Source organism: Eublepharis macularius, chromosome 3 (assembly GCF_028583425.1).
Source record: "Eublepharis macularius isolate TG4126 chromosome 3, MPM_Emac_v1.0, whole genome shotgun sequence".
In the NCBI taxonomy this organism is placed as follows: domain Eukaryota; kingdom Metazoa; phylum Chordata; class Lepidosauria; order Squamata; family Eublepharidae; genus Eublepharis; species Eublepharis macularius.
The window spans coordinates 129,188,662-129,215,587 of record NC_072792.1 but is presented as its reverse complement, the minus strand read 5'-3'; the positions used below and the strand labels follow the sequence as shown (position 1 = coordinate 129,215,587).

The following is a 26,926-nucleotide window of genomic DNA, read 5'->3' as shown; positions in this document are numbered from 1 at the left end:
ATGGAAGAATTGTTTCCCTTGTATCCTATTTGTGAGTTTTCCAGAGACATTTGACTGCCCAGTGTTGAAAGAAGAATGCTGGGGTAGGTCAGCTCTTGGGCTGGTCCAGCAGTTCTGCGTGAGCAAAATGGTACTTCAACATGAGTCAGCACTGCATTAAATGAGTTAATAAGCCGTTTTCTTCTCACTCTAATAGATGGCTTGCCTATTCAGAAGCTAATTACAAAGGAGAAGTGATGGTTTTGGAAGAAAAGCATGATATATGTGAACTTTCAGCAGCTGATGTGAAATCCCTTCGTCCTTTGAAAATGGTGAGAAAGTAAAATTTTCTGTTCAGTCTTAGCTAATCCATCACTACCTCCTCACACTCTTCCATCTGGTTCTGAATATGTTCTGTGCTCAAACTCCCACGTTGGTTGAGATGGTCCAGAGCGTGCATCAGTATTCTACATCACATTTTTAAGCATGAGCAATGGAGTCAACAATTAAGTCAAGAATTTGCCTACGTGAAAATATTTTTGCCTGGTGATGCTGGTTAGAAGAAACTTATAAAATCTTCATTCAAATGTACTGGTTATCAAAAATTAACTGTACTTTTGTTATCACACAAATCTTTACTATAAAGTATAATACCAGAAAGACTTGTTACATAGCATTTTTATGTCACCTTTCTCCTCAGAGGGACCCAAAGCAACTCACAGAAAACTCCTGAAATAAAAGTTGTCCAAACAATACACTCAATCAGCAACAAACATATTCTTGACTTTCATATGATGTCATGAATAGGTTAAAAATATCTAATCTCTTTGACAGTTCTATATGCAGATTTGTTCTCCTACAAAATAAATATATGTTCAGCAAACTCTCTTGAATTGCAGAGAAATCACGCTGTGTGAATGTTGTTACCCTGCCCTGCCCTTCCCCCAATGCTGAAAGGGCACGTGTTTGTAGGGAGTGTAAAGTTACAGGAATAGAAAATATTGTTGTTTTCTTTTGCTTTATCTGTTGAAGAATTCTTAATTCTGCTAGAGAAGTTTCACTTGCATGGGAACACCTGCACACACACAAATATTACCTAGCTTGAGATCATTGCCATTTTAATAGCCACTGGTTTGTCCTATAAGCTATTATAGGTTTGTTGTTGTTGTTGTTTTAGACAAATAATTTTAGCTTCTTGAACAAATTAAATCATATACAGTATAATATTATGCAAAGTTACTCCAGTGGACTTGGAGTGGTATAACTCTGCATAGGACTGCACTGTCTATCACATGATTTCCATCACTGCACGTGTCCATCACAATCCATTAGAATTCACAATTATATTTAAACATGGACTAGGACTGAAGAAGTGATTGTCCCACAAACTGCACTTATTCACATACGTATAGGATTAATAAAGTGGAAGCATGATCGGCTTTTACATCTTAATTTTTATTTTTGTTTTATATGTAAGGGTGGCCTAAAGGTGCAGATGCCTATGAATGTTAAGGTATGTACAGAACATGTTAACAGTAGCTTAATGTTGCTTAGACTGATTTGTAGCCTCTGAGGTACTTCATATTTTTTCTGGAAAGGGTATGGCATATTTTTTGAATTCTTATAAAGATTTTCTAAATTGAAAATAGTAAAAATAGCATCCTAAGCAGAGTTACACCCTTCTAAGCCCACTGACTAGTGGACTTAGATGGGTGTGATTTTGCTTAGTATGACATGGTTAGTGAAATCCAACTGTTTATTTTTAGAGTAAAACGATTCAACTCGGGGATACTGCCAGTAAATATTTTGCACAAAACCAAGTGTACAAATTGAATGGCACATACACACTTGCTTTAAAATACACAGAAGCAAAGGAGCAAAAGATTAGGAGTAGGTCCTTTCTTCCATAAAATTTATAGCTGCTTTTGAAGTGCGTATGTGTGTTCTTTGTCATAAATGATATGACACAGTAATATTTGATTATAGATAATTATGTTAGAATAAAAAGGTTTTAAGGTAACCTTTTCCCCAAAGTGTAATTGAAACAAAAAGCTTATATGTTTGGTGAATTATATGAATTCCTGCAGTAACCAAACCTAATATGTGGGTATTTGTTCCTGTTACAGCTGTTTTAGATGCCTGTGTTTTGAACTTTTATCACCTAATACAGAGCTTCTCAAAATGTTTGTGTAAACTTCTTTGTTGGGAATTTTCACCTTGTTCAACTTCTTTTTCAAATGCAGCAAACACATTCAACTTCTTAAATTGCACTTTATTAACAATTAGAGTAAGCAGAACATCTGTTTCTGAAGAGAGTGCACTAAACAGAGCGCTTAAATGAAGCCATTAGATGTGCTGTTTCCTTGTATCTTCTGTGAGAAGGAACATGCTCTTTAAAAGGACAATAAAAGCCTAGTCATCCTTTATAGTAAAAAGTAAATTTATGCTTAGACTTGAGTTTTTAGTAATCTGGGGAAAGTTTTGCCATCTGTTTTAGCTGATATTTAAGGATGGAACTAAATGCAGTTTGAAGAGGATCCCAGCATCTTGAAGACTTTGGAAAACAAAGTTTGGAAAACAAAACTCTTTACCCTTTCCTCTTCTGTTTACATTAGATAATATGGAAGAAAAAAAGAGAGAGAAGTGTTGCTTCTGAACAACCCCCCTTCCCTCCTCATGTCCATCTCTGCCTTAATTTTCCCCCTAAAATTCAGGCCATCACTTAACCCTAACCTCACAATTCCTTTTTGGAACAGATCACTAATACTTCAGTTGTGTCTCCTATCCCAAACTATGGCCTCTTATGACAAGCTTCCTACAGATCAATTAAAGCTACAGTCTAGTCTAGCAGCTGAGACCAAGTGTACCCATAAAAACCTCCAGGTGGGAAAAGAGAGCCTGGGAAAAGAGAAGCTAGAAGAAAAATGATCTCTCAGTATATTTAGGAAGTAGAGCCAGGATCTAAAAATATATTTCAAAAGACCAATTATCTCGCATTTTACAGATGGTGATTTATGAACAACCACACTTTGAAGGACGGTGTAAAGAGCTTTCTGAAAATGTTGATTATGTTCCAGCATTGTTTGGAAATGCTGATGATTTCCAAGGGATTGGGTCAATGTGTGTCATTGGTGGAATGTAAGTAGGATTTCATTTCCATTTTTTTCCAAAAATCACTTCCACATCTACCACAGGTTCAGCCCTCAGGCTATTGATTGTACTAATAGTGCTGGAAACCCCAACTTATTTGTTCAGTGGCTATGGCCCAGCTATGCCCTGTAAAACACCTTAAAGTAAGAACTGTCCCTTTGGGGTTTTTTGATACTGATATCAGCATCCATTTCCTTTCTTTTGTGGGGCAGTGTTACCCAAATAGGCATTTTTTAATTAGTTAGAGGAAATTAGCTTAAAGGAAACAAAGCGAGAGGGCGTAACTACGATTCTCTACCAATGTTTACAGGGATTTTTCCCTTAAGAGGACTCTTGAAATAAATCAGCCAGATGTTCAGCTGGAGATGTTTTTATTAAGAGAAATAAAAGGCAAACACACATTCACACACAGAACGCACACAAGGCTAACTAAGAGGAAATCAGGGAGGAGAGGGGAGAAAGCAATTTCAGGGAAGGCTATAATTACCAATCTCAAAGATGGAGGTCTGCAGAGGCAGCAGTGAAACAACCAGCATTTTACAGAGAGAGGAAGAGAAGGCCCAAACGAATTTTGGGATGTATGTATGGTTCCCAGAATATACACAGTGGTGGCTAGGAACTCCAGATACAGGGGGAAATGCTCCCTGGGACAAGTGGACATTTTCACCCCAAAACAATAACTTGATGGGTTTTCTGGAGGCAGATAATAGGTGTAAATGGTGTTTGATGACCCTGTGATGGGAAAAGCTATCAGGTTTGGTGAATAACATGTTATATGTTGCTTAATTAGAGTAAATGGGTGGAAGTGAGGCTGGATGTGAATGAGATTAGTCAGGAATTTCTTGGGAGACCCATTGTCCTAAATTATGCATCTTTCTGGCGCGTGAAGGGGGCCATTAGTCAGTCGGCTGTTCTGACTCCCTTTCTAAAATATTTTCCAGGTTCTTGCCCAGCTAGCATCCATTTTGTTTCATTTCAGCCCAGGCAGTGTCTTGCGCTTGTGATATTTGAGGTGTGGTGGGCTATGATTTCATATCTATAAACTGCCCCTCAGTGGGTGAGTGGTTGAATTAGGGGTGTGCAACCTGAAAATATTCGAGTTTCCTGCTTCAGGTTCCCCCAAAGCGGGAAAAATTTTCAGAAATAGCATAATTCCGAAGCAACAAGCCGCCTTGGAATTATGCTATTTTACTCACTTCGGTATGCTCCGTAAATATTCAGAGCATACTGAAGTGAGGGGGGCAACTCCCCCACCCCCACCTCCCACCCACCCCTGGGGAGTCCCTGAACCCCAGTAGCATTTGAAGGGGAACACAATGGGCTACCACAAAAGGTGGGGGGGGGGATATCCCATTCTGTGAATAAAGCCACACTTGTGGTGGTGTGTACATCGCACTGTAAAGATGGAGCACTATAGTGGCTAACATGTCATTCTCACTTTAAGTTTAAAAACTGATCAATTGCTAATGAACAATATTTTTTAACTTCTTTATAAAATAAATTTTGATAACTTAGTAGATTAACCTGTGTCACTCTAGATCACTGCCATGTCGCTCTGAGCAGTTTGGTTAAGGCAAGAGAGATGATGTTCCTTCTAATCACTGTGTTAATATCAAACTGAAATATATGATGAGACTTTCGTCTGTTTCCTCCATTCATTACCAGCTATTGCAAAGGCAATTCATCGCTTCTTTCCTTGTGCTTTGTGACTAATGTAGATGGGTTGCTTATGAGAAGGAACGATACAAGGGCCAGCAGTACCTGTTAGAAGAGGGAGAGTATGATAACTGGCAATCGTGGGATGGAGTTAGCAAAGTCTTGCTGTCTTTTCGGTTTCTGCAAGCTGTAAGTACTACTTGGTCTGTGTGACTATTTCTTAAGCATTTATTTGTTCAATTTCATTGGAATTGAACATAGATTTTAAAAAATCAGAGAGGGTAAAATGAGTTACTTGTTCTAAACTTTGCACTTATGTCCTTGTATTTCTGGATCATTACTGTCACCCAGACACTCCTTCAGTGTATATCTGATTAAAACATTTATGGACATTGTGAAGGGCATGAGAGATTAAAAGCCACTTTCAAAGCCACTTCCAAATGAGAAGTTCACAGCTGATTTCACCCTATATATGAAAAGTGAAAATTGCTTGCCAAAGTGATTTTGCTTTAAGGTAGGAGTAAACATCTGGTACACAGTGAATTTTCCATACACTCCCTTGTAGGACATATTTTTAAATAAATCATTTGCTTTGAGGTAGTGTCTTAACCATTTCAGAGCAGATTTTGAGGACCTGAAGGTCACTCAAGGTCAAACTTGTGATTGGTTCATGCTGTCATCTAAAGTGCTGATAGCAGCATGGGAGGCTCTAGTTCGGATTAAGGCTGCAGTGAGTGGTGTTAGTCCTCCTATCTTGTTGTTTTCCTAATGTAAACTGCCTCCCTCTTGCTTTTTGTTGCCCTGCATGCATTCCCATCTGCATTTGAATATAGTCAAGGATATATATTTGGAAAGTACTTCTAAAAGGCACTCTGTTGAAAGTAATGCAGTTATCAATAGGAACCATGCATTCAGATCTAAACCTGATTGATATTAATGGTTCCTGATACTCAAGCAGAAGCCTGCTATTTCATGCAGATTAACTTCATCTCATCTGAGTCAGGCACAGACTTCTTTGTCATCTTTTGGTGTGTTAAAAATGTCATAGGAGCTAAAGTAGAAAGATATGAGAGAGTTGTCAACAGAAAATAAAAGTTCTTCTACAAATGAATTTCTGAATGTCCTGACTGCAGAATCAGCAGTTGCCCCAAGCAAACCAATGTCTAATGCATGCATGCTCCTGAGAGAAAATAGTTATTTGTGCTGTGAATGGCTCTTTTGGAGACAGCTTGACATACCAATTTCTCTTGAAAAGGGTGGAAAGGTCGTTCATAGTCTGAACATAACCAACTATAATTAAGTTCCTGTGTTGCAGTACTGCTAATGTAGCACACTTCCAAAAATGATAAAATATGGTTGTATTCCTGTCCTCACTCATTTGTGCATAGTTCTATAATATCAGTTGAACTACTTGCAAATCAGTAGGAATATTAGTAACAATAACAACATTCAATTTATATACCTTCAGAACAACTTAATGCCCACTCAGAGTGGTTTACAAAGTATGTCATTATTATCCCCACAACAAAACATCCTGTGAGGTGGGAGGAGCTGAGAGAGCTCCTAGAAGCTGTGACTGATCCAAGGTCACCCAGCTGGCTTCAAATGGAAGAGTGGGGAATCAGACCCAGTTCTCTAGATTAGAGTCCCACGCTCTAAACCACTACACCAAACTGGCTCTCTGTTTTAGCAGCAAAATATTTGTAGATAATTAAACTGATCTTCACATACAATAATTCATTTCAGGACCAAGGCAAACAAAGTTTTTAGAACCAGCACTGTCATATTTTACTAGGATTTGAGTCCAGTGGCACTTTAGAGACCAGCAAGATTTTGGGGGTATAAGCTTTTGAGAGTCAAAGCTCCCTTCTTCAGACACCAAGAAAGTAGAACCAGCTGTTCTACTGCAGAACAACATTACCTACCTATCTGAAACATTTCACTATTCAGTAGTATTTACTGTGGTTTGCTCTGCATAAGAAAATACATGTTTGTTTTTTGATAGGTTTGGCAGTAATTCTCTTTTAAGAAAGAGAGCTTATATAGAGCTAGACCCAACTCAAAGTAATTGTGCATTTGTTCAGATGATTTCCCAGGCCATCATGTAAGCCACAGAGTTCTTCCACCTCTCTTATGTATGGGTTCTCTGTGAACTCCTATTTTATTGCAAACCATAGTATGCTCTGATCTTCAGATTGGTGAACTATAGTTTGTACTTGCCGTCTCTGCTAATGTTAGAAGCCACTTCAGTCAGTCTGGTTTTGAACAATGTGCACAAATCATAGTTTGCCGATTCAGATATTATGGCAAACTGGTTTCTGCTAAACAGCAAAATAAAAATAAAGCCATATATTAGAGAGAAAATCAATCCAGAAAGTCATCCAGTGAGCTTCATGGCTGCCTGTTACACATGCTCGACCTAATCTAATTGCAGGGTTGTTTTCAGGTTAAAATAGAAAAGGAAAGAACCATTTATCCTGTCTTGTTCTCCTTGATAAGAAAGAGTGCAGCTTATATGAGATCCTTGAAACTTGTCTTGGAGGATCACCTGAACCAAGTTTATAAATCAAGAGCTTGGTCAAAACTCTACTGATAATGTGATAAAAAGAACTATGCTTATTCCAGGCAAAGTCTGCACTAACCCATGCTTCACACCTCTGAGCGCTAATCCACAGCAGCTCCAGAGGCTAGGCAGGCAGAATGTGGTTCGCATTATTCGTAAGATTAAAAGCTTTCCCCTTCTCAAAGACCACACTTCCTAATCTCTGGTTCATTTCTAGGGTGTACCCACACACAGGACATGAATTCCAGACTTCAGCTTACTAAAAGACAAATAAGTTTATTGACTGAGGAGAGTCTCCGCATAACATGAAGCCCTCTCTTTAGGCAACAAGCAATAAAACAAGAAATTCTTAACTGTTGCTAAATACTAAAACGTATCTGTGTAAACTTAAAAGCTCGCTGACTAAGCGAACTAAACATCTCTAAATGGTTTCCATAGTTGCGTTTCTCACCCATCCATCACATAGTGAGCCATCTCATTTGCACTCAGTCAATCCAGCATAAAAACATGCTAAGAGTGATAAAATAGAATAACACTGCTGCCTTGAGTCAACTGAAAAGCCATCTTTCTGTACCTCAGTATCACATGCGACAATCTTGCTGGCCTACCTGGCAACACAGGAACTAGTCAAGGTTAAGCTGTTAATTGACATCACTGCTGTGAGAAATCTAGGGAACAAAGTACAGAGCTCTCATGAGAACAGTCCTTCAAGTTTGAATAGTTAGGGATTCTAGGAACTGTTCTGCAGATGTTAATTAGCTTTGATGAGAACATTCCTGTGCTAGGCCACAAATCCTTGCAACACTTACAGTCTGAACCAAAGTTCAGCTATTTTCTCTATAAAGACCTAGTCACAAACTGGCAATTTCCATACAGAGTCATCTCAAAATGTGTATGTAATTGTAGAATTCTACTAATTCATGATTACATAACTGCTATGTACTGTGTGTAAAATACTGCTATGTATTGTATGTAAAACAGAAATCAAATATTCTGTAAATTCTAATTTTAAAATATAGGACTTTATGGAGTCAGAAGTCACACTTTTTGAAATGGATGAGGAAAATGGAAAGCAGTTGGAGATAGTAAATCAAGAAATCCCTGATTTGGATCAGGCTGGGTTTGGCCTCACAACCAGGTCACTTAATGTCAAGAGTGGAGTGTAAGTTCTGTTGCAGATCTTTGTGTGCAGTGAAAAACAATTAGCTTGCATAGATGTTTTTTTTTTAGTTTTGTCATGTTTTGCTTGATCTTCCGTGAAAGGTAATTGGAAAGGTAAATAAGTAGTTTGAAAATAGTGCCTTAAATTGAACCCTAACTTTTCTTTTTTGTTTGGCAAATTTCTCTTTTGATTTTCATTTATGACTTTTTCTGCAAAAGCAGGCTTCATTTTTAATGACTTTATTGCTATCAAATTCTATTTCCATTTCAATTGCTCAGAGTGCAATTGATCTAAACAAACCAGAGCTGTCATAAAATTTAACAACCCTAGTTGTACAAAACAGCTTCTGTAAATTAATTCAGCAGAATATTTACCTGATGAACTTGAGCATTTAGACGCCTAAAATCAATCAAATCATAGATGTTGTTCATTTTGAATGCACGCTAACGTATATGATTTAAGCAGCAGTGCTAATAAGCCTGAATCTTTAATTGAATCTCCAGTAAAATTTAATATATGACAGAATGGGGACAGGAAAAAGTATTGTATTTGAAGTAAATTCTGGCAGAATATAATTTCATACTTGGGAATCAAGAACACCAATTTTTTGTTCCTAAAACTAGTACAAATTTGCTCTGGTGCTGGCAGCTGGCGTTGTTGCTATTTTAGCTCATGGAAGAATCCTTTACTTGGGCACGGGAGTGCCTCACAAGGGACTTATTTAGTCAGCAAGAGGAATAGGTGTGCCACTTGCTCTTTGTACCCCATCCTAAGGCATATGGAATAGCTATAATTTCAACAAAGCATTGCATCAGCTACGAGTTACAGCAGAAGGGTGTCATTTCTTTTGGTTTTTATAGCCAAGATGGGCCAAACTCCCCACTGCTCAATAGTATTGATTCATACTATCATTTTCAGTGCTGGTTTCATTCCATATTGGCTGAATAGATTAAGATATTTTAAAACATGGAGCATTTGATGACTGACTGATATATTTGAATAGCTGTCTTATGAACTAACTCCTAAGGACATTCCTTGTTTGTCACATCCAGGTGGGTTGCTTATCAGCAGAAGTACTTCTGTGGAGAGCAGTATATATTGGAGAAAGGAAAATATAAATGTTTTTTTGATTGGGGAGGACACAATGAGACTATCATGTCAATCCGTCCTATTAAATTGGTAGGTTATTTCAACTGGTGGGAAATTATGCATTGTAAAATAAAAATGTAGTAAATTATTTTCTGATAATAAAATAAAATGAAACATTTACCATATTAAAACTAAACAATGGAATGACAATAATTTGATCAAAGAAATATTTCTAGCCAAGTTTGCTGGTTTGGGATTCATTCACATTTTCCTCTTGTGTTCAAAAGTTGGGGTTTGGAATTTTTTGGATGAATATTCCGCTGAATTGAAGAATACAAATACAAAGATCAGATTACTGATACTTTAGGAGAATAGATAAAATTGTATTGTATTTATTTTTAAAAATTTATTTTACAATATTTATACCCCAGAAGATGGTAACAGATGAGCCTCCCTTAGAAGGGAGTTCCAGAGTTTTGGTGCCACATCCAAGAAGGCCCTTCCCAGGTTTCCAGCTGCCTAATGTTAGAAGGCAACAGCATCCAAAACAGGGTCTTGGAAGATGACTGCAGTGGTCAGGTAAGTTTATGAGGAACTAGAATTCTGAGATCAGGCAGGTGGCAACTCAGGAAAGGGCCTTTTCGATTATAGCACCAAAACTGTAACTCTCACCCTAGAAAAACTCATCTTTCTCCCTCTCTCATTGTCTCCACAGGTAGAGACTTTTTTGTTTTGTTTGGCATTCATCACTCATTAGCCTTCCTCCCTGTTTGTGTGTGTTAATGTGTTTATATTTTTATTTGTTCATATAATGTTTTATTTAATTGTTTTACATTTTTCAAATATATATTATTTTAAATGCTTTTTAACATCTGAAATATGTTTTAATGTTTGCTGCCTTGAGAACCCTGAATTGGGTGGTAAAGCAGTAGAAATGGTTTTTATTATTAACAGTAATAATAACTTGAGCTACTTTGATGAATGGATAAAATCTAATTATAAGATTTGTTTTCCATATATAACTTCTTGTTTGCAGGAGCCATTGGAACACCGTACACCCCCACACTGGGTAAGATCTTGTAAAATAATATAATTTTTAGCAACAAATTCTCCCCTAAAATGCTTACATTCATTTTGTTAGCCTTCCTCCCTAATAATGTATATGAAATCTTAAGCCTGGATCCATATTCAAATTAAAAGTTGATACTATTTCTACATTTTTTTATTTCTTCTTGTGCCATAAATCAGATTAAGAAATTAATAGTATTATAAAATTGTTTCTTCTTAAAAAGCAATGTGTTTAAAACATTAACCTGCTGCATTTTAAGCTGTTTCATGAAGCAGTGGCAAGCATTCACATTCTATAGAAATAAGAAGAGAGTAGAGCATAAATTTGAATGACCAAGAAAAATAGAGTAACAGAATTAATAATAAACGTCGAGACATTTTGCAACAAAACTTACTTTGCTGCCTAGCATTGAAGACAAGGGAGGGGAGGCGACAAACACAGACACACACGTTAGCTGGAGTGAAACTGGCCACAACTTTTATTAAAATACAGCATATAGGAGCATTGGCAATGCATGTGGGTTGGATCCCAGAACACTGGCTGACCCACCTGCCAGCTTTTGACCCTCAGCCCCCCAGACTGCAGCTGGGGGGGGGGGACCAAAGAGCAACACTTAGGGAGAGATCACATGGGTGTACACCCCTGCGTGACTCCCCTGCCACCTGGGAGTGAGTATGCCCCGGCAGCCCCCAAGCTGGGCATGCACCACCATAACTAACTCCCAAGATTTCTTATGAGAATTCCCTTAATAGAGAGACTGGGCACACAGGGCCCGCCTCCCCCCAAAGGTATCTGATCCAATGACAACTGCCGGAACTAGTTGTGACAAAGGAAAATATGTATACATGAAGACAAGAGTGATCAAACAGCAATCATTAAAGGGAGAGGTGGGTGGTCTTTGCCGGCAAGAGCAAAGTGCGGGGGGAAGGGCAGCAGCCCCAGAAATACCCAGCTGCTGGACCAAAGGGAAGACTGTGTTCCTCCTGTCCAGAGCCAGGCCCCGCCGGAACCCACCCCAGCCGCTCCTGATAAGGTGGCCAGGGATTTTGAACTGATTGGCTGTGGCTTGCTCGAAGAAGCCAGGTATGCTCCACCAACATGGCGGCTGTCATGCCTTGTGCCCCTCCGTCGTCCACCGGTAGCAACCTGGGCCCCCAGGTGAGTCTGGTGGGCCGTAGCTTGATTCATTAATAGATAGCTTCACAGTTGCATTTTTCTAACAAGTCATCTTTTGGTATTCACCTTAATCACCAAATCCTATCTACTTGGATCCTGAGGAGTTAGCCGTGTTAGTCTGTAGTAGCAAAATCAAAAAGAGTCCAGTAGCACCTTTAAGACTAACCAATTTTATTATAGCATAAGCTTTCGAGAATCAAGTTCTCTTCATCATCAGGCATCTGATGAAGAGAACTTGATTCTCGAAAGCTTATGCTATAATAAAATTGGTTAGTCTTAAAGGTGCTACTGGACTCTTTTTGATTTATCTACTTGGAGAAATTGACAAATGTTCCACATTCACTTTTGCTTTAGAATATTTGTATGTTTATTTGTAGTTTATCATTAATTTCTTTCCTTCTTTGTTTGCATTTCCCTTTAATCATCTAAGGAGATTAACTGTTAGCCCTCTATTTTTAAAAAAGCAACATGAATTAAGTAATAGCGTGAATAAAAATCCAATGAGATGTTCATGTTCTCTCTTTCTGTCTCCTAAATAAACAGTTAGCTAACTAGGCCACTTTAAAAAGGGGAAATACTCTGACAAATCTTGGCATCTGTTACTTGGTACGCTGGTATGCGTTAAGTTTATGTATGTTGTATTTCTTAGAATAGCTTAAGACCTATCTTTCATAGCTGCTAAACAGACCTTCAGAATGTATTTCTCTTCTAAAATTATAATTGTTGTAATACTCTAGTCTTAAGAACTCTAGTTTCCTACCCATCTTACTCTGTTGGCTTTTAAAAAGACAAATCTAAAAGTTTGTCATATTTCACAGAAATTGATTATGGATTAATGAATTATGTTTTAACAGTTAGTACAAATAACTTAGATGCAAATAAAGTAGTTTTCTAAGGTTCCAAACATCTGTGAAAAATTTTCCCTCAAATGTACCGAATTATAGAAACCTTGTTATGAAGCAGCTCCTAATACTGTCAATTTTATATGGCCCAGAATCGATAAAAGGCTATTATTTTTATTAATTAAGTTACATGAAAATAATAGCCTTCAGATAAGACTTACACCGGACGGCAGACTCTCAAAAAGAATTCCAGTCCAAAAAGGGGTCAGACAAGGTTGTCTACTGGCCCTGTTCCTATTTAACATCTATGTCAATTCTCTAATCACATGCTTTCATACAACGGACACTCATGCCCCTGTGTTCTCTAGTGGCAGAAAAGTTCCAATTTTAATGTATGCTGATGATGCTGGTCTTTTATCTCAGACCAAAGTTGGCTTGAAGCGAGCTTTAGAAAAATTTAATGATCAATGTAACATTGAATTGTTAACAATTAATTTCTCTAAAACCAAAATTGTTCGTTTTGGCAGCTCATTTAGGAAATATATCTGGAATATGAAAGGAAATGTCATAGATCAAATTAAGAACTTTCAGTATTTAGGCATAACTTTTTCCTATAATGCCAAATTCTCAGCACATCTGACCTCATCAGCCACTTCAGCAGAGAGAAGTGCAAATGCCATCCTTAAATTGTTTAGAAGGAAAGGCGCTAGCTTTCTCCCTATGGCCTTAAAAACTTACCAGGCAAAATCTTTGGCCCAACTTTTGTATGGCTCACAAATTGGACTCTCTGCCAATCTTAAGATTCTTGAAACAGTCCAATCAAAATTTCTTAGATCTCTATTTGGTGCTCCCAAGAGTACATCTAATGTAATACTTAGACAAGAGGCAGGATTACCCAGAGTTGAATTAAAAGTATGGGAACAGGCAATATTCCTCTGGCTGAAAATTCATTATAATCCAAAGGGAATGATAACTCATCTCCTAGCTGCGAACCCTTATCCACCTTGGTTCACACAAATCTTTAACAAGATCAAGCAAATTGGCCTAAATCCTGAAGATCTTTTTAATGGAACCCTGAATATGGCAAAAACAGCTATTACTCAGAGGCTTCTTGATATTGAACTTCAAAATGAAGAAGCTTCACTTCCCAAGAACTTCAGGTGCTTAAAATCTTGGCCTAATTTTTCAGCTGCCCCATATTTATCCAGTATTACCCATGAGTCCTACAGATGGGCATTTTCTAGAGCCCGGTTTGAGGCATTGCCTTCAGCTGTATTGTACGGCAAATTCTGGCAGATACCAATGCATGAGCGCTTATGTCCATGCATGGACAATATGGTGGAATCGGTTACTCACATACTTTTATTCTGTGAATTTTATTGTGAAGAACGGTCTCGCCTCATACTACCTCTTTTGTCTAAATTCATCCCTTTGCAATCCTATTTGGAATTTAGACCAGAAGTTCTGCGCAAATTTCTTTTAGAAGATTCTCAGAGCTCAGTAACCTATGCTGTGGCCAAATTCTGCTCTTTAGCTATCAGAAAACGTAAACTTCTCTTAGTGGAAAAAACATCATAAATTTTTTTCTATTTTCATTATTGTTATTCCATTTTCACTCTTATCTCTTTATGCCTGTGGTTTTCCTGTATTGATAATATTGATTTATTGCTTGTAATCGTATTGTTTTATATTGCTGGCTTTTGCTGTAATAAATTGGATTGGATTTGGATATATGGCCCAGATGGGTTGACTTCAAAGTGCAGATGGTTCCTTCCACTCAAGAAATTGTAGCTAATATACACTTCATGCTGGAGCATTGTGTGAGAGAAGTAGAACTATATCTAGAAATGTTCTTGCAGAAAATTACATTGAAACCTTCCTATTGTATAAGCTGTGCTTGACCATTTCTGGAGCTGCACAAGCAGCTATTTTCCTCCCACTTGTCGTTCTTTGGATCCAGCTCATGTCTTTATTTAGACTGTGGCAGTACTTCAGACAGCCAAACATTAAGCTCATTTCAGGCTATTGCTTGTCTTGTTTTGTTTTGGTTTTGCAAGGGTTTTCTATTGCCTGATCCCTAGACAGAACCCACCTGTTGCCTGCCACCTTTTAAATCCCTGGGACAACAGTTATCAGCTAGTAGCATCTCCAATTTCTCTCATTCCCTCACTATTAAGTAAAGGTGCCAAATGGTCTTTGATGTCTAGCTGGTTATATATCATGTCTAAAACTACTGCACTGCCACACTCTCTAGAAAGATGACTTGCTGTTTTTCTTTTACAGTATAATATTGAGTCATGTTTCAATTGACTAACATTTTCAAGTTTTTACCAATGGTACATACATTAGAGAAAGCAATGCAGTTGCCGTGTGCATTGCTAATAAAAGCTGTTTGCACCCATTTCCACTGAATCTTCGCCATCATAAAGAAATAGGTGTCTTTATAAAGGGCACAGAACTAGCTTCCAGAGTGTTTGCACATTTGCTGTTTTTAAAAAGCTTCACTCAAATTTGTCATAATGTTTGAATACAGGAGCTTGAACAAATTGGAATCTGTATTCCCCAAGACGAACGCCAGTTTGCCCAGCTGTCCACATTTGGGTGTCATGATAAACTGAAGCTTCTAGATTTAACTTGAAAGAAGCCTTCAGTCATGCCATGTGTGCAAAGGGAGGAGGTAAGGGAGCATGCAAGCATGGTGCCAAATGCATACCTCTCAAAAACACTCTTCTTTTTGGTTGGCCTCCAAATGCAGCTGTAACTTGAAGCCTCAGTCTTACTTTTTAACAATAACAACATTCGATTTATATACCGCCCTTCAGGACAACTTAACGCCCACTCAAAGTGGTTTACAAAGTATGTTGTTATTATCCTCACAACAATAATCACCCTGTGAGGGGGCTGGGGATCAAAGAGCTCTAGAGGAGCTGTGACTGACCCAAGGTCACCCAGCTGGCTTCAAGCGGAGGAGTGGGGAATCACCCGTTCGAGATTAGAGTCCCACACTCTCAACCACTACACGGAACTGGCTCTCCACATTACTCAACTCCCTTCTATAATACAAACAACATGCAACGATTACTATAAATTGTCACAACAGGATCTGTTATGCAACCCAGCATCATCACTGCTGGCAGAATTACTGGACACTGAGAGATCTCGGTCTTTTGGTGCTACACCTCTGAAGATGCCAGCCACAGTTGCTGGCGAAACGTCAGGAACTACAATGCCAAGACCACGGCAATACAGCCCGGAAAACCCACAACAACCATCGTTCTCCGGCCGTGAAAGCCTTCGACAATACATTACTGGACACAATTGATACAATGTCTTGGATCCAAAGAAGCTCCTTCCCACATAATTTGCCTCTTCTGAAAATCAGAGGAACTGCCCCTTCCCCTCGCCCCTGTTCTCTTTGCCAATTGAATACTGAGCTCAAAAAAGTCTACTTGCTCCAGTTTTTCATAGCAACTGTAGACAACTGGGCAAGCTAGAGTTTGTTTCTCTGGAATAGAGTAGATTACAGTGTGGGCAGCAATTGGTAGAAGTAGCAGCAATAATCTCTTCCCTGACATGAGCTTTTGCTTTGTGTGGGGAGGGGCATTTCCACAGATCCCTTATTGTTCTGGAGGGCTTTACTGGTAAGGGGAAAGGGGCTAAATTGCCCTGCAATGAACTCAGATTCATTCATGGTTTTTTGGATCTAAGCTTATGTTTTTGGCTATTTAAAGCTTCAAAATGTATAGTTAGATCAGTATGTTTTCTGTGCCAACAATAACGTATATATTTATTAGCTCTTGTTTGTTCATATTTTATTTCACTTCTTTGTAGCTTAAAGCTTTCAGTAAAACACGTTTCCAGGGATTGTGTATAGATTTTACAACAGAGACTTCTGATTTTGCATCATTTAAACCCTGTTCTTTTAAAGTTCTGCGGGGATGGTGAGTTGATTTATTCATTGCTGTCTTTAAAGCAGCTTGGGAAACTATTTTTAATCTGTATCTACCGCCTTCAGATTTTTGTTTCCAATTTTATCTCTGTTTTAAGATGAAGAGGCTGCAAGCTATGCAGTTGCTGTACACCACAATGAGATTTGTGCTGTGTATCAGAAATTAAACTAAGTGTTGTGCAGGACTCCTTTTCTTAGATACAGATATTTAGATTCAGCTGTAAGCATCATAATGGGCTGGACTGAAAGCAGGGTGAGTGAAATACTGCCCGCCTTGTGTGACCTTTCTGCCTCTCCTTTACTCTGGACCCCCAGAAGTCTTCTCCTAAGGGGAGGGAGCTTTGTGAACTGGGTGATAAAGGGAACCGCAGAGGGATTTGCAGAAATTGAACCCAAAGCCATTGTCTTTACATTAGGTCTCTGCATCATCAAACCATTTTCCATTGTTGTTAATGCAACCAATGTTTATTTTGATTTTTTTGCTACGCATATTTTAGTGTGTGGGGGGGGAATACTTAAAATCATGCTGTAATAGGTAACAATTTCTCGTTTGTTCTTTCAGTTGGCTGCTATGTTACCAGGGGGAAACTGGTGATAACCAGTGTGTGCTAGAAGAAGGCCTTTACACTGACCTTGCTTCCTGCGGCTGTCCAGCAGCTACAATCATGTCCCTTCGGCCTATTGAATATGTAAGATTTTTATTGAAAGGGCTTTCACTATAAGCCAGCCATATTTAGGAACATCTTATTAAATTCTGGAAACTGTTATTCAGAGCAGAGTTGTCAACTTCGCTTACAAGTTTTGATTTTAGAAAAGTTAGGCCACAGATACACAGTAATATTAGGGAAGACTCAATTCTGTCTTTCTGAAAAGACTCTTCGGTGATTGCTTAGAAAATGGCCCAGTGACCGTCACTCATCTTAACACAATAGAGACTTAGGAGAGGAATGGCAAAAGTATGTAACCACCCAGATATGGACATGCTGATAAAGTATTTGGTATTGTTCTTTCAGTGGCCATCTGTGCATTTGCACAACTCACCCATCTTCCCCACAACAGATCTCTAACTTGCTGCAGCATAGTCTTTCATTTTGGAAGGAATAGAGACAGAAGGCATGAGTCTTACCCCTTGGGCATGAGCAGTCCAAGCTCAACCTCAGAGGGGAGGCAATCTTTGCACTGAAACACTCAGCTGTAGAAGTTCCTGAATTGCAGCTCTGTAGAGGTTCACTCACGAAAAAGTGAGAGAGATTACTTTAAGAGCCAATTTCTCTTCCCCACCCCCAAATTCCTAATATGCTTCCAAAATGCACATAATCCTCTATTTCTTCTGCAAGTAAAATATTTTTCTGGGACTGATAGTTGTCTTTCTATTTCATTTGTTTCTAGTTGTTTACAGGGCAAGGATATAGTTAATCTGAAATGTATTGGCCCATTTAATAACTGTCAGAAAGATTAGCCATGAAAGAATATTATGTAGTGTGCTTGAGGGCCTTTGTGGCAGGAAATAGAAATCTTTGTACAAGGAGGAACTTGCCTAGATTTCATTTCCAAATTAAACAGAGTGGTGTTACCTGTATAGTGACTTGCTGTTCGAGAAAGCTCAGTTTTTTTGGTAACATTGTTAATTGTTGATCCAGACAAGAATACAATTATGGGAAACATCAGACTGATGTTTTGCACAATTGCAAACCTATATAATACTCATTTTTGAGATGGGTGTGTGTGTGTGTGAAAGGTACGCATTTATTACTACTTTATTTTCAGAATGTCAATTATTTTCAATTTTAATTGAATTTTTTCAAAGTAGTGTACAACAATACATGAAATAGTTCATCCAAAAAAAAACAACAACAGTGGGTCTATAAATGATTCCCAAATTAAGACAACCAGCAGCACAGAGCTCATATAAAATTTAGTCATTAAAGACATTACTAAAAGTCTGGTTGAACAGGTAAGTGATTGGCATTCACCAAAAATAGACATGTGGAGGCTAAAGGAACCTCCTGACTGTTTAATACTAGGATGACAATTGAAACAGCATTGCTTTCTTCTGTATGCCAGTTTTGAACCCATAAACCCTGGTGTTCTCACTGGTCACACAAAGTAGTTAAGGTTTTTATGAAAAATATTCTTTGCCATTTAGGGCTTTAAAAGATTATAACTAATTGCTTAATTTGAATATATTAGCATCCAGTGTTGTTATAAAATGAGTGTGATATGATCTCAGATATTTATGATGTTTAACAGGTGAACAGCAGCAACTTGAATTAATTGCATACTTTTTTCAAAAGCAATCCTGTGGATAGTAAGTGACAAAAATCTGGAAGTTGCCAGGGCATGGATAGCAGCAATATAAACCTATATATGAACTTGGTGGCATCTCAGTTGTCAGTAGCTGCTAATCTTTATAGTATTATGAGCTTCAAAAGTAATTTTGTTAATCCCTTGGAAAGAATCCAGGATTAATTAAACATAATCCATCCCCAACGGCTATTTATTTAACCTATTCCAATTATAAGAAGTTCTATGTGGTGACCTGCTTGCCAGTATGTTGTAGTGGTTAAGAGCACGGGACTCTAATGTGGAGAACTAGGGTTGATTCCCCACTCCTCTGCTTGAAGCCAGCTAGTTGACCTTGGGTCAGACAGCTTCTAGGAGCTCTTTCAACTCCACCCACCTCACAGGGTGTTTGTTGTGGGGATAATAATAATAATATACTTTGTAAACCGCTCTGAGTTGTCTCTTACGCTCTCACAGGTGTAAATCTGTTTGTTCCTTAAGTTATCTCTGCTAGACTGTGCTCTTGCATCTGGGCTGTGGGAAAAGAAGCCTACATAACCTTGAAACCCTTTGTGTCATCTCTCCCTCTGTCTCATCCCCTGCATAGATGGTTCCCATGTAGAATTAGCCAGCCTTTAGGGAAAGGGGGGCGATTAGCCAAGGGGGAGTGTTAGCCTTTGAATGATATATATGCCTGATACCTGCTTGTACCCTCATTCCTGGCAAAGAACCCAGGAAGATCATGATACTAGCAACTTTTAAATAAAGCTCTTACTAATAAACAATGGAGTCTGTTGAAGGTTACTTGGCAGATCCTTACAGCTGCTTATTTTAAGCTGGATACTCCTATGAAATTGCTTTTGGTCCCAAGTTGTGTTTCTTCTCACATGGCCAGGTCAGAGCATGCCAATTCAGAGGAGGAGCTGAGGGGTTGGCCAGAAATGGGACCGGAACTTTCAGTGGGTTAAGTGGAGGTGGAAGGGAGGAATCCCTCACCAGGATAAAAAATGAGAGCAGCTAACAGTAGAGCAAACTAGCCTGAAACAGAAGCAAATAAGCAGTGAACAGTGAAATGTGGATGGTTAAATTCATAAAGGAAAGCGGAGCTGGAGAGAAGAAATCATACCCTGCCTCTTGAAAAAGAAGGATCTGGTGATTTTGTGCTGTGGTAGTAGAAGAAAGTTCTGGAGGGGAACCAGATACCAAAGTGGAGAACTTGGCAACTGGTACTAATAGCAGAGCTCTTCCACCAATGGAGGACCTCTGCTGTTGGTGCAGAACTAGGATATTGGAGGATAAAACAAATAGTCATGATTGATGTTCGGAGTATTTGGGCAGTTGGCTACTTCCTCTTAAAAGTGCCTAAGGCAATTCCTGTCTTATTCAAGAGATTGTTTTATTATCAAACTAGATGCATTTCCATTAAATGTGACATCTGAAGGCCAAAGCTTCTGGGGTACAGACAACAGAAGTGTCAGTTGGGGTGAGGGTTGCCACAATTGTCTTAACATGAGCCAGTGTAGGTACTGTTCTGAACCATGGTTGCCACTGACTTTGGCTTGTTACAATGAACTTAGAGCCAAGCTACAAGTGACACCTGACACAGGTTGGACACTTCTCAGCTTCCCTCAAGTTTTGATGGGAAATGTAGGCATCCTGGTCTTGTTGCTTGTCTCTGCATTTAATTGAAGTTTACAGAGCAGCAGTCTATGGGAGGGAGAACATGCAGTCTGGAGGGGAGTGCAGGTGTCAGGCTCTTGCCAGGTGCCTCCCTTCCCCTCTGCTGCGTGTGTGTGTGGGGGGGGGGGTTCTGTAAACTTCAGTTAAACGGCGAGCCAAGCTGTAAAACCAGGATGCCTACATTTCCCATCAAAACTTGAGGTAAGCTGACAAGTGTCCAGCCTGTGTCAGGTGTCACTTATAGCTTGGCTCTTAGTTAAGATTTTATAGTGGAACTTTGGTTTAGTTTACCAAATTAAGCCCTGCCCGGAGGGTGTGTAGAGTGAGACCTGCAAAAAGGTGAGGAATGCTTCCTCCTTAGCTGTGATTTGTTTATCTCAGTACAGATGTTACCAAATGTTTCTCTTCCTTATAGGTTTTTGCTGAGTCCTTCATCAGCCTTTTTGCTTTAGAGAATTGTGAAGGCAGAGAGCTTCACCTGCAAGAAGCTGTCAGTTCCGTTCTGAATAAGGATCTTCATTTTCTTACCCAATCTGTATGGGTGAGAAGTGGACAGTAAGTACATATTATACAAATTATCCCACTGAGAATAGAATACCTGTGTTCTCCAGAGAATGTAGTAGACTTTTGGTGCTTTATCCTATTTTTATATATATACACACAGTGTGTGTTGCCTTTACTAGCTGTACCAAGGCAGCCTCTGTATTTACCTTTATTTAGCTGAAGCTAAGTGACTAGTTAACTGCCATGTCTCTAAAGTCAAATTGGCCATTCTGCCTTTGATCCGTAAGGATTTTCTGGGGGGGGGGGTTGCGGGGGCGGGGGAGTGAGCGCCCACTTTCCCCAGTCTCACTTCTCCAATAAGATGTGTGCATGTGTGCTCTCTTTTTTTCTGTGCTCCTTTTCCTTCCCTGCAGTGGTTGCTATATAAAAAAAAGAATCTCCCAAACTATATTTCATTCACTCTTACATGGTAATAGTTGATGATAAATTTAGGAATGATGTGCCAGAAGAAACTCAAAAGTATTCAGAAAGTCTGGGGCACTAGTACCTGCCACTTTAAATAAATCATGGTAATAAGGCTTGCAACGTATCAAATGCTGGAAGGCTAAGGTAATGACGCCCTAGACTTTCATTCTTTGCAAATGACACAAGCAGGTGTAAGTGTGAATGCCTCATTAAAGTCCTTTAAGTGGTTAAAATCATTTCCAAGAACATGGTCACCTGAAAACCCAGGTTATGATTCTCCCTGGCCCTGTGTATCATTTCATATATGGCAAATTCAGTGTGTGGCAAATATATATGAACATTATGAATAAGTCGAAGGCTTTCACGGCCGGAGAACGATGGTTGTTGTGGGTTTTCCGGGCTGTATTGAGAGATCTCTGTCTTTTGGTGCTACACCTCTGAAGATGCCAGCCACAGCTGCTGGCGAAACGTCAGGAACTACAATGCCAAGACCACGGCAATACAGCCCGGAAAACCCACAACAACCATTATGAATAAGTTTTAAGTTCAAAAAGTTATTTCTGTAGCCTTTTTAACCTTGTTTCCATATATACCTCTGTTTGTGCCTTCCTCCTATTGAGATTGGTCAGCTGATTGACTCAGTATTTGTATTGCATGATTTTCCCAATTTGTACTAAAGTGGAGCTTTCTTAAACAACAATGGCCAGGTTTTGCTCGTTACTGACATTATCATGGATTTTATTATGCAAAATACCAGTTTCAGATTAGTCCATTCCCTTTTTGCAGCATATTTTATGTTTCCACTTTTCAATTTGGTATGCACAAAATAATCATGTACCTTTTTTTCTTTTGCTCAAAGGTAGGTAACTCTTGTATTTTTGCATAAAGGTAACTTGGCTAAAACAACTTGTTAACATAAAAATTTGACTAGAGAGATCACAGTTATCTGATACAGAAACTTACATACACTCCTTTGTGTTCTGCAAATATGTGAAATAAGAACATGCAAGGACATGCTGGGGGAGGGATGTTCAATTTCCCCATTTCTTTCATCCTTCTCACCTACCAACCTGTCTATATATTGACGTACTATTGATGTACTAATCTTGCAATACTGCCTTTTGAAATGATAGAAGTGAAGATTAATAGAATTGTTAACATTCGTGTTGCAAGCAAGATAGAACAGGCAAAAATGGATACATTAGAGTCTGTCAAGCTGGCAAAACAGGAAGTACATTTTGGAATAATTTTGAAGAAAAACTGATACAGAAAGCTCAAGTTTTCATCAGATGTGGATTTTCAGTGTAGTATTTGTAACTGGAGGGGAAAAAATGAAAGGAAAGCATTTACCCCTAAAAATACTAGCAGAAAAATAAATATTAACAGCAAGAAATTGCAGAATAGAAAGCAAAACGTAGGGCCCTGGAGCAGATAACCTATGACAAAGCAAATACCTGGGAGAATAAATATGACTTCTCCAGGCACCTCAGACTCAACAAACTTAGCACCAAGAATGTAGTATAAAGAAGAGAGTCTAGGGGCAAAGCTACCCATTTTACATCAGAAAGTGAGGTATACAGTGAAGAGCTTCTGAGAGAATCTCAGCTGCCAGTCAGGAATTCTATTTGCAACACTTCTGAATGTTCAGAATAGGAAAACACAAATGGCTGCCCAGCACCCTGTCTGAATTAGAGATGTTCTTATGTCCTGTGAAAACATGGTAACCCTTCGTCTGTACTTGTTTTATTATAATTGGGATTGGCATGGGTGTTGTCTTTCTTCCAACAGGCTACTCTGCTAGATGTTTGGGATATATAATGAAATATAGGTGTTTAAAACTTGTGAAAGTGTTACAAGTATTTTGTAAAGCTGTTATGCAAGTTTGTGTTCCATTTTAAACTAGGTGGATTGCATATGAAGGAAGCAACTTCTTAGGGAAACAATTTCTCCTTGAACCCAGCAAGATTTTAAACTGGACTCGGTTTACTGGCTGGAGAGTAATTGGCTCCCTTCGTCCTGTGAAACAGGTATCATAGAAAACGTTTCTTTAAAAAGTACCAATATCTTTTGGAGAGAGAGACATTTTTTAAAAAAATACTGATTTTCAGTTGGGTTTTGCTGCTGAATAAATTTGGACAAGGCCTATTTCATGAGACTACAAGTATATCAGACTAGTTTTCTACCAGTTGTGGAAATGTTCTGCCCTTTTAATGCTCATATACAAGTGACTTGTTTTGGGTGCAACAAAGAAAAGTTAATTTATGTGATGGTAAAAGAGATTTGAGCTTCAATTCAAAGAACAAGATGGTAATTATTATTCTCTATTTCAGCCAGCCGTATACTTTAGAATAAAGAACAGATCCCAAGATAAGTATCTGACCATTGCTGGGAATCTAATAGACGCCAGAGCTACGTCAGTATGTCTTTCCCCATTAAATGGCAAGGATACTCAGATCTGGCTCTACAGATGTGGACTCATCAAATCCAAGGTGTTTTGCTAGTTACTGAAACTGTAGTTTTAATTCTCTCTGCTTTGTCATACTGTTTCTACTCTTAAGAGTAGAAAAAAAATCCCATCCCCCCAACTAAGAACTATCTTTTTCCTTTTTCCTGAATCCTCCTGTTGTATATGCATCATACTTAGACCCATGTGTGCTTGGCTTAAATCTCAGTTTAACTCTGGGCTCAGAAGGAACTTTGGTTTTTTTTCTCTTTACAATCATCCAACCAACTGTTTCCACCACCATTCCCTAGTTACAGACCTGTTTTTCCACTGCATTCACAAAGTAATTTCTTGATTGTATAAATATGGTATTAGACTTGTTTGTGCAGAAACTAGGGCATGCTTTAAAACCATATAAAGATCATTCAACTTGTGACATTTGTTGGGTACTTCAGGGAACTACAAATTATTTTACTTGTGTATCTTTTTAAATTCTGATGTATTAGCAACTTGCACTTATGTCTCTCTAAAATGTTACAATTAGACATGGGCATGAACGGGGAAAAAACCACAAACAAGCTGTTAGTTGTTCATTGCCATCCACGAACAACGAACAATAACAAACATGACCCTGTTCACAAACATGTTCGTTGTTAATGGATCTCGCCTGGTTGTCGTCTTTTACCCATTTGGCTTCTTTCTGCAGGTCCCCGGTAGGTTTCACATCTTTCACCGTGTCCCACACTTCTAGTTCAACGAGTCAAGTCTTAATCCTTTCCGACCAGATTTGGTAGTTCTTGTCACTCAATCGGTGGACATAGAACCCCTGCTGTGCTCCCCAGGAGTCTACCAGTTGTTTGTTGCCCTTTAAAGATCCCTTTAAACTATCAGGTGGCAGGGGGTATTCCCCCATGCTGCCTGCCAGCTGATAGTTTAAAGGGCCCTTTCCTGCCACACGCAAGGGGCAGGGCCCTTTAAACACCCCACAAACTGACCTTCCCAATGTCCAATACCTACCAAATTTGCAGGGGACATAGTCCTCACTGTCCTTCGAAGACCCCCCAAGTTTCAGAGAGATTGCTCCCTGGGAAAGGCATGATGCATGGGTCTCCCCCTTTGTTGACATTTTCTCTTCACAGTGGCAAAAACAGGACTCTGCTGGAAGTATTTTGAAGGGTTAAAGCCAGAAGGAAAGCCAGGAGTTCAGAGTTCAATCCCTGCTGTTGCCAGGGGAATTGACTGAAAGGCCCCAGACTGTCTGGCTTGACGAACTGCTGACGAAGGCAACAGAGGCTTGCAATGACCACTTGTTCGTTTAGAATGGAGCCTCATGAACGGCTTGTTTGTGAACAGACGAACGGGCTGTTCATGGGTTTTTTCCGTTCGCAATGCTGTCTAGTTACAATATTCTTCTGCATTGCTACAGGGTTCTCATTTCAGTCAGATTTCTCTGGCTGCACCAGTCAGAAACAAAACAAAGCCATTAATAATTACTCTGTCTCTTGGAAGGTTATTTTAATGTTTCTGTAAGGCATCACCAGGGTTGACGCTAAGGTAAGATGCATGTCTAAAGAACAGTGGAATAAAGCAGTAAACTTTTATATCCCAAAAATTCCTTTGGCTTACTGTATTCAGGAGGTATTCAGAAACTGAGCCATCGGGGAGGCATTGTTTTAATGACACTGACTGATAATGTGCGAATCCTTTTGCACACAGAAGGTGAATTTTTAGCCTTTGCTACACAGTGCCAACCATAGCTATTTTCATATCTGATATAAACTGTCCCATTTATGTTCCTTTGCTCTGGACTGAAGCATACTTGAGATTAGAAGCAGAAAAATGGTTGCCTTCTGGAGAATATTGAAATCCTAGGATTGCTTTGCGGTTAGGCCACATCTGCATATAGAAATGGTGACGGACAGGGCTGTATTTATCTATAATGCACTGTTGGCCTGGATCACATAAATGTTTGTTTTTAACTGGTCAAGTAAAATGTCTGCGTTAAATGGAGTAGTAATAAAAGTGATAACTTGTTTTCTTCATTAATCAGTTGTGGTGATAAGTACAATCAGTTGGCAAGTGGCAACTACAGCACATTTTCTCTAGGCATCTCTACCAAAACATATATAACTACTGGATTGTTTCATAGAAATCAACAAGTTCTATTTTTAATATACTTCTAGGTTAATGATGCTTGTCTGGATGTCATTGGTGGCAGAGATGTACCAGGTGCTAAAGTAGCACTGTGGGTAGAACATGGAAAGGCAAGACAAAAATGGGCACTCAACCAGGATGGGACCATTAGCTCGTACCTCAGTGACCAGCTTGTTCTTGATATCAAAGGTACTAACTAAAGTCTGTGTCCATTATTGCTCTTAAATTAGTTGTTTAAATTACTTATAGTCTAAGCTTACCTGGAATAAGTATGTGCATCTATGTGAGCCAGGTCTACTACTTGATCAGGCTTTGGAACACTAGCTTGTGAAACATATAAACCAGTGGTTCCCAAACTTTTTCAGGTCACCATCCCCTCAGTTCCATAAACTCATCTTCAGTGCCCTCTCTCAAACCCAATAAAATGCATTATTCAGAATAGCAGTTTGCACGACCCACTAAAGATTTTTTTAAAAAATCAATAAAATCCCAAACAGTAACAATCAATTGCATTTGTTCAATATCTAATTAAAACTTTTTAGATTAATTAAACTGTACTAGTCTTACTAGAATTGTAGTGGCATGTTTACTAAAAATCCCCATTGTTTCCACCAGATTTCAACACCATGCAGAGGCAGAAACTTGAAGCGAGGACAGTGTCTCACTCTAGGTTATAGCCTGGTCAATCAAAAAAGCCAACAAGGTGCTTGGAGAGGCCCACCTTCAGCACCACCCTACCACCTCTAGTGCCGCCCCAGTGTA

At 39.0% G+C, this 26,926-nt stretch overlaps 1 protein-coding gene across 1 annotated transcript in view; it reads left to right on the top strand.

Moving 5' to 3' along the window:
* Window positions 1-26,926, top strand: part of CRYBG3 (crystallin beta-gamma domain containing 3) — a 77,833-nt gene that overhangs the window by 46,853 nt on the left and 4,054 nt on the right. Inside the window, exons 9-21 of the mRNA XM_054973711.1 lie at window positions 197-311; window positions 1,457-1,492; window positions 2,984-3,117; window positions 4,848-4,974; window positions 8,368-8,510; window positions 9,563-9,689; window positions 10,636-10,668; window positions 16,518-16,627; window positions 17,198-17,324; window positions 21,014-21,153; window positions 23,471-23,594; window positions 23,898-24,056; window positions 26,194-26,353. Of these exons, the coding sequence (XP_054829686.1) occupies window positions 197-311; window positions 1,457-1,492; window positions 2,984-3,117; window positions 4,848-4,974; window positions 8,368-8,510; window positions 9,563-9,689; window positions 10,636-10,668; window positions 16,518-16,627; window positions 17,198-17,324; window positions 21,014-21,153; window positions 23,471-23,594; window positions 23,898-24,056; window positions 26,194-26,353 (1,535 nt within the window). The remainder of the gene's footprint in view (window positions 1-196; window positions 312-1,456; window positions 1,493-2,983; window positions 3,118-4,847; window positions 4,975-8,367; window positions 8,511-9,562; window positions 9,690-10,635; window positions 10,669-16,517; window positions 16,628-17,197; window positions 17,325-21,013; window positions 21,154-23,470; window positions 23,595-23,897; window positions 24,057-26,193; window positions 26,354-26,926) is intronic.